At 35.6% G+C, this 8,747-nt stretch overlaps 1 protein-coding gene across 1 annotated transcript; it reads right to left on the reverse strand.

Annotated features, from left to right (window-relative positions):
- Window positions 1-2,377: 2,377 nt before the first annotated feature.
- On the reverse strand, window positions 2,378-7,237 carry LOC106874870 (uncharacterized). Its single transcript, XM_014922768.3, has 2 exons — window positions 7,102-7,237; window positions 2,378-4,867 (listed from the first exon to the last, which is right to left on the reverse strand). Exon 2 carries the CDS (start codon window positions 4,856-4,858, stop codon window positions 2,600-2,602), a length of 2,259 nt encoding a protein of 752 aa, XP_014778254.1. The 5' UTR covers window positions 4,859-4,867; window positions 7,102-7,237; the 3' UTR covers window positions 2,378-2,599.
- Between the last annotated feature and the right edge of the window lie 1,510 nt (window positions 7,238-8,747).

Raw genomic sequence — 8,747 nt, forward strand, 5'->3', positions numbered from 1 at the left:
TTGGAGTACGTCTAATATACATACATCAGATCTATTTTAAAACGGGGGCACCAGTATTTTCTTAACGAAACACTTTGAAACTTGGGACACTGGTAGAATGTGTCATATAAAACATCTTTTACTCTTAGTCTTCTTAACAGAAAAAAGGAATTTGCAAGTTATTCCATGTTAAAGTTGTCGTATTTCTGTAATTTCAACCAATTACTGACGTCTATTCAGCTGAATAGAGTTACTGCTGGGCGGTCATAAAAATGTTATTCCCTGTGACATATTTCATCCGGTTTAATCGTAATTTATACGCATATATTGTTTATATAATAAATTACGCTGTGCATATCTATGTGTGTAACAATTTTAGAGTTCGGATTCTAGAGTTAGGGTTAGGGTTAACAGTCTAGTTAGGGTTAGGGGATTAATACGATATACACCGTTACAGCGCTAACTGTTTTCAACTGAATAGACGTCAGTGATTAGTAGAAATTATCGAAATTAGACAATTTTTTACATGAAATAAATTCGAATACAAAAATTTTTTCTGTTCTATAACACAAAATAGATAAGTATACGAAGTTTGAAAGTCTTTCGGTACCAAAAACACTACATAAAACATAAATGAAAACTGGTGCCCCCGTTTCAAAATAGATCCCATACATCTTTTATGCCATCAAATGTGGTAGTTGAGACAATACTCTTTTACTCTTTTATTTGTTTCAGTCATTTGACTGTGGCCATGCTGGAACACCGACTTTAGTCGATCAAATCGACCCCAGGACTTATTCTTTGTAAGCCTAGTACTTATTCTATCAATCTCTTTTGCCGAACCGCTAAGTGATGGGGACATAAACACACCAGCATCGGTTGTCAAGCGATGTTGAGGGGGGGGGGGGGACAAACACAGACACACACACATACATATACACACATATATGACGGGCTTCTTTCAGTTTCCGTCTACCAAATCCACTCACAAGGCTTTGGTCGGCCTGAGGCTATAGTAGAAGACACTTGCCCAAGGTGCCACACGGTAGGACTGAACCCAGAACCATGTGGTTCATTAGCAAGTTACTTACCACACAGCCACTCCTACACCTATACAATGCAAGACCTGATACCGTTTGATTGACCCAGAATAAACTTAGGAACTTGAGCATATTGAACAAAATGCTTAGCAGCATTTCTTCCACCACTTTACATTCTGAGTTCAAACTCCACCTAGGTTAACTTTGCCTTTCATTTCTTCAGGATTGATAAAATAAAGTACCAGTCATATACTGGGGTCGATGTAATCAGCTCAAAAGTTGCTGGCCTTGAAATTGTGGGTAGATGGACAATTCGTTGACAGACAGTTGGCCAACAGACAACTTACAGACAGGACAATTGTGTGGCATGGTGCAGAGTCCTGTTGCCAGACATAGGGTGTTCCAGCAGCCACCCTCTTGACCCAGGGCAGCACAACCTCCTCCAGGCACTTGATGTAGGCCTCTGTGTTGAGTCTGAGGCCGTGTGGGAATCGTCGACGAATTGTCTGCACGTAGAAATTCTATAAATGACTGGAATCCCATTCTGGAGGAATAGTGTAACCTCAGTCACTTACAGCAGATAACCTGCCTCATGAGTCCTAGGGGCTTGACAAAAAAAAAAAAAGCAAAAGTTAAATTATATGAAAGGCAGAGCTCAGGTGAGCTGAACCAGTAGTTGGGTGTTAATGTTACTGCTCGAGAAAACATGTCAAGCCAAGTGAAATCATAGTTGTAGCTGATGCTGATGTCGTAAGTGGCACGTAAAAAGCACCCATTACACTCTTGGAGCATTTGGTGTTAGGAAGGGCATCCAGCCATAGAAACCATACCAAATCAAACTGGAACCTGGTGCAGCTCTCCGGCTTACCAGCTTCAGACAAAGCGTCCGACCCTTGCCAAAAACGCTTTCCTTAGAAAGCGGATGTTAAATGATGATAATGGCGATTGATGTTTACAGGAAAGCAATTGTATTGACGTAGTCATGAAGGCTTCAGATAACTCTGTCAAATGTAATGCTTATTTATTCACATTGTTTTGAATGAATCATATATTATCTTGTAGCTTCAAGGTTTCAATGACGTGATAGTATATTTTTATCTGATTTTGTTGGGTAGGTGTGAGAGGCTAAATTTGGCCAGTTTTTGTATAAAACACATGGGAAATTAGGGCTAGTTACAGCCAGTTTAAATGCTAAAGGGTTAAGGTAAGTGGAAGGACATGAATATATGGGAACAAATAATCAAATCAGATCTAAAAATGATGGGCTGTGCAGATGAGATGAAAAAATTTTGGAACAAGTGTTAATGTGATACCTGGCTGACACATCCAACCCATTATCAACAACAGAAAAACAAACAGCAAAAAAAAAGTGTTTAATTGATGTAACTAATATTTTAAACACCAAAGAAACTCTAACTTGGAAATTGAGATGTTTTTTTTCATCACAATTCTTTTGTGATGTATTTTAAGTAGAATACATAAATCACATTAAACACAAAGGTTAGTAAATTAATTTACATTTGTAATTAATTTAGATTTTTAATTTTAATAAATTTGTAGAATCTATTTAAAGGTTCTTTTCAAAGTAAATTCATTTTTCTTTGTTTTAAAACAAATTTCTCAATAATATTTTGATATTTTTCAATCACAGAGGATTGCAGTCCATGACACCGAGAAAGAACGTGTTTAGTTGTAAAGTCTAATGAAGGTTTCGATGTAGAGGGGTTATTTTCAACTGGGTTTTTATCCTGTTCAATAAAACTAGATACCAGCCTCTGACGTTGATTATTATACTGCTTTGTCATTTTACAATTTCCATTGCTTGACAAAGCGCACAAATTGGAATAAAAACTTCTCGGTTCAATCCTAACGTTGTCGACTTCTTTGGGTCTCTTAGAGAGTCTAGAATAGTCTTTTAAATGTTGCCCAACAGAAAATGGCCGCTTGCGTTTCTTTGAAGAAACACTTTCTTTTTTACCTGTGTTTTCCTTTACTACACCTGGTTCGTTTAAATCATATATTGTCGACATATTACTGTCGGATGATGAATTGCCACAATTTACAGATTCAGCAACCAAGTTTTCTGAATCACGTATTATTTCATCATCAATGTCCTCAGTTTCTTTCTCTCTTTCGTCTAAATTATTGTTTACTGAGACTTCATTTAACTGTTCTAGCATTGGTAACTGCTCTCTGCAGTTTGCAGCAGTTTTTGATATTTTAAAAGGCTTTTCTGACCGTTTGCCATTATTTGCATTCGTTCTGCAAATATTTTCAATTACATTTAGATCAAAAAGTGGAACTGAAGCCTCCTGTTCTTCACTATTATCAGAAGACTGTTGCGACTGATTTTCAAATAAAGAAATTTTTTCAGCAAAATTTTCTTTTGAAGAATCAGGTATTTCTGAATTCCTTCCAATGAATTTGTTTTGTTTATTACTCTTAGTTGGAGTCTTCATAATTGAAATTCCTGTTACTATATCTTGTATGTCACAGTCAGAATTCCTGTTTACTATATTTAGGGAAGACATTTGTAAAGCTTCTACAGTCTTACTATTAGAATCAGTTTTAGAACTGTTCGGAGAATTCTCTGAAACTGATGTAATATTTTTATGGTTTTCTTCATTTATTTTTGGTTCTAAGTGATCGCTTTTCTCTTTTGGGTTTTGAGATGATTTTATGGGAGATTCAAAAACAACTCCTTTGGGAATACGACGTCTTAGGACAGATCTTTGGATTTTCTTTTTTACAGCTGATGACCAAATTTTTTTGGCATTATCTCCAGGAATAGGTAGAATGGGGTTTTTGAGAAAAGTTGGCATGGTATATTTTTTGATGGGACTTGTGGAAAGGTATTGATTAAAACAACTCATATCTGCACGATGAGACAGTGAAATTTTAAATGGTCCTTTTGCGTTTGCACTAACAATTGGAATTATTTGCTTGGGATTAATTCTTTTAACAAATTCTACAAGCTCTGGGTATGAGCTATGATCTGAATAAGGTATCACATAGATATCATTTTGGTTGCAATATGGAGAACCATCAAGCCCTTCATAAAGTGCCGTTGGAAATATTGCAACTGTTGGTTTTGCTAATTTATCTAAATACTTCTCTGTTACTAAGTAAAACGGAACAACTCGTAGTCGGCATTCGTGTTCAACAGTATCAATTTGAAAAACATCAGGGGTTTCAATAAGTTCAAAATATTCAAACATTTTCTGAGGTACAGCAATAAATTCCTGAAAATGCTTTGCAATTTCAATGAGTAAATTTGGTTTACCTAAACTGCTCATACCGAAAATGATATCATGTCCTGGATAATAGCTGATCAATTCCATAATCCAGTCTGTTGCTTGAGTACGAGTTTGAAACTTACATTTTGGATCACAAAAAGTATTGTCAAGATATAAAGTATCGACACTATAGTTAAGTGAAGACAAATAAGAGTCAGTTATTACCTTGGGTTCATATCGAAAGTCACCAGTATAAAGCATACAACCAAAGTAACCTTGAAATAAGAGCATAACTGACCCAGGACAATGATTAGCATCAATTGCTACGACAGTAACTATTTCAGAATTTGTAGAGTCGATGGGAATTAAAACCGGAGTGTCTAGCTCCAAGGGGTGAATTAATTCTTGAGCAATACTAAATTTTTTACAAATGAGGTCTCCTGTTACTTTGGAGCAGTAGATTGGTTGATTCCAAGAAGATGTGAGGCCGACTGTATGGTCACTGTGAAAATGTGTCAGGAAAAATAGTTTAGCATCAGGACATTTACGAATCTGCCAGAAATCCACAGCAATGGGAGTACCTTTAATAATGTGTCCATTCATTATGGTTTCCTTGGAACCAAAAAGAAAAAACAAATGAAATTAGAAAAAAATAATGAATGAAGAAATACTTAAGCAAATAAATAGGATTAAATTATTTTTACTTAATGATTTTTACTTAATGATTAAGAAAGTACAAAATAAACAAACGAAGTTAGTTCAAGTATGCTTAAGACGTACGTTAACTTCTAAACACAACTTCACTGCAGCTAACCGTGGAGAAAAATTTCTTAGTTATAGTAAAAGTGTAAACACACCATTGTCAGCTCAGTGGTGTCCTCTGTTGGACCCCTTGATGCATTTCTGGCTCATTATGACTTCAGTTGAGGTTACCAAAGAAAGATAGTCCTGAGCTGATCAGAAAGCCATAACTTTATGAGTCGGTCAATACTTGTGACTGATTTGCATTTGCAGACTACTCAGTCAAAATAAATATCTAATATTAGTACAGAGCAGTGATGAGAAACAAACAAACTTTAGATTACTTCAAATATGTTTGGGACATATTTTAACTTCTAAATGCAACTTCACTGCAGTTAACCATAGAAAAAAATTACATGCTTATACTTATGTATTTATTTAGACCGGGGGTGGGGTCTGAAAGCATAAATTAGTCACTAGTATTAATAAAGCTGCTATGTCTTTCTTGTCTGATACTAACTTAAAAGCCGCACTCCATGTGGACTTTTAAGCTAGCTCCTGCAGCGGGCTAAATAGGTTTGCAGCCCAAAACTAACGAGTGCTAAATAGCTTGACTATAAAAATGTCTATAGTAACTATGTGGCCTGGTGGGTTTGATCAGAGGTTAAGGACAGATGAGAAATAATTCTGTAATGCAATCATTCTATTGTTCCAGTCCCAAGTTGAGCTCCAACTGCTGGCCAATTTGTCCCAAAGTTCTAATCTCGACATAAAATTAATGAAACGAATGTCATTTATCTCCCTCTTGAACTCTGACATCATCTGACAAACACCAACGAAGATGGTGTGAATCAGCCAAGCTTTACCTGCTAAAAATGTTATAACAAAAATATCTATTTTTTCAGAAAGTTACGAGGAATCGAAGTCAAGTTGTGTGAATTATCCGAAATTTCTCTCCCCATCTCAGAAAATGTTTCCACAAATAACCATCTGAAACGTATCTCTGGAAAATTTCATTGCAAAAATAAAAAAAAGGCATTTTTCAAAGGGTTATGAAAAATAACGAAATCGACAGAGGAGGAGGAACAGATCTGGGTTACACCGAAAATTGTAAAAGCCTATGTTTATATCAATACTTTGACAAATTGTTTTCTGGTTTGCACGCGACAATCTCTTACGCAATGTTTAGCTTTAATCCATTAATATTGTATTTTATTTTTATTAATTAAAATATTTAACTTTTTCAAAAGCAACAGTTAAGCATTTATTTATTCCGTTCGCTTCCTCCGAATATCCAAATCTATTTTCGTATTTTCACGAATTGTTTTGGTTTTATTGTCAAGCTTGCAAAATATATACCAAAAGCCAAATATCGCCAATCTTTTTCTTTTTTTCTTTTATCATTTGTTCTTAACTTGACAAAAGTCGAGTGGAACTGTTAGAACTGAATTTTATACAATATATGGTAAACAGAATTATAAGCCTTATCCTATTTACAAAATTTCAATCACCACCGTTTCCTATTTCACGCAGAATTCGCACATCCAAATATATATATATATAATGTAAAATACAGTGTACATTTAATACACATTAGAGATGCCCATAAAAGGACATCTGACCCGCTAGAAAGAACAGCCAAAGCTCTACACCACAAAATAGGGATAATTTCCATATTTTGTGGTAGAGCTTTGGCTGCTCTTTCTAGCGGGTTAGATGTCCTTTTATGGGCATCTCTAATGTGTATTAAATGTGCACTGTATTTTACATGAATAATATATAGTCTGTTGACTAATTACACCACTGGTAGTAAATTAAATTTCTTAATTTTTTGCTACTCTTAGACTTATACATATTTATATATATATATATATATATATACATAATACGTACACACATTGAGAAAAGGTGTGTTTATGTTTCAACAGTATTCACTTAATATCTCATCTTTTAGCTCATTATTTATAATAGCTTACAGTAAAAACTCTTAACAAATATTAGCTAAAATAAAGTATTATATTCCGTAAAATCCTTGACAAAACATAATTCAACTGATACTAGAGATATAGGAAGACAGGAGCTTAGGTGTAAAACTGGTTGTTTACCTTTCAAATAAGTGTATCAACGTTAAGTCTCCAGATAAACATATTTACAATAAGCAAAACAAGGTTTCGAACAATTGGCGCTATTTAAATAAGTCATTTGCAGTGATCTCCCCTTATGGTAACTCTCCATTGATTAATTTTGTTTACTTCTGTGCTTCTCAACCTATTTACCATGGGGCACCTTTTTTTAGGGAGTGGGCTGTATGAACCATGGCTAAGGCAAGACTTCCTTTTCTACCACGCCAACCCCACCACCTTTTATTTATTTGTTTTTTCTACACAAATCCCCGTTTTCGGCCACGGAGAATACGAATCTGCAAAAAAAATGGCAAAAATCAGCATTTTGAAATTAGCCCTCCTCCCTAAATTCTTCATTTTAACTTTTTTCAGAAATTTTTTTTTTTTTTTTCAAAATATACGGAAAAATACGGAGATTATGATTTCGAAAAAAATTTCCAAAAATTTTTCTAATTAGGGATAGGATTAGGGTTAGGGTTGGGTTACAGAAAAGAGTGAAAAATGAAGAAATTGGGTGGGAGGAGTAGCGGAAAAAATTTCAAAATTCTGGTTTTTGGCAATTTTCAGGAATCTCCGTATCCGAAAAGGTAGGTTTTTGGGAAAAAAAAATTTTTTTTTAAATTTGCGAGAAAATGGGTCGTTGGGGGTCGAAAGGAAGTCTTTCCATGGCTAACTATCAGGTGGGCCTTACAACAAAAAATTTTCTGTTAGGCGCGCCATTCAGAAAGTCCCACAGGCCACACGTTGGCTATGGCTGCTCTGCGCAATCTACAAAATTGTGCATTGACTCCTCTTTTGAACTATGGTCTTCCCCCTATAGCAGACAGAGCATATATCATAATCATCATCATCGTTTAACGTCCCCTTTCCATGCTAGCATGGGTTGGACGATTTGACTGAGGACTGGCAAGCCAGAAGGCTGCACCAGGCTCCAATCTGATTTGACAGCCTTTTTCATGAAGTATTAATTTCAGTATCAGCAGTTGAACTGTTAATGCAACCATGATGTTTTAATGGTCTGATGACCTAGCTTTCTTTATTTGCATTAATTTGTGAATATACAATTGTATTGTATAATGCATGAAGAATGTTTGAAACAGCTGTAACCTTATAAAAGCTACATGGTTAAATGGATCTATATTCACCTCTATCACCTCCTGACTTTATATGTTTTATATGCTCCTCACAGAATAGTTCCATTGTACGGATTTTCTGGGTTTTGAGTTACATAGACACTTCATATTATATTACTCTACTTCGCCTGTCTTTACGTTCTGAGTTCAAATTCCGCTGAGGTTGACTTTGCTTTCCATCCTTTCGAGGTCGATAAATTAAGTACCAGTTGCGTACTGGAGTCGATCTAATCGACTGGCCCCCTCCCTCAAAATTTCGGGCCTTGTGCCTAGAGTAGAAAAGATTATATTACCCTATTTTTTGAAGGCGGTGAGCTGGCAAAATTGTTAGTATGCTGGGTAAAACGCTTAGTAGCATTTTGTCCGTCTTAAAGACGTTCTGAGTTCAAATACTGCCGAGGTCGACTTTGCCTTTCATCCTTTCGGGGTCAATAAACTAAGTACCAGTGGAGTACTGGGGTCGATGTAATCGACCAGTCTCCTCCCTCAAATTTT

Source organism: Octopus bimaculoides, chromosome 11, assembly GCF_046866305.1.
Source record: "Octopus bimaculoides isolate indiv1 chromosome 11, ASM4686630v1, whole genome shotgun sequence".
Lineage (NCBI taxonomy): Eukaryota > Metazoa > Mollusca > Cephalopoda > Octopoda > Octopodidae > Octopus > Octopus bimaculoides.

Coding starts and splice junctions, on each gene's coding strand:
- LOC106874870 (XM_014922768.3), bottom strand. CDS start 4,858: ATGAATGGACACATTATTAAAGGTACTCCCATTGCTGTGGATTTCTGG.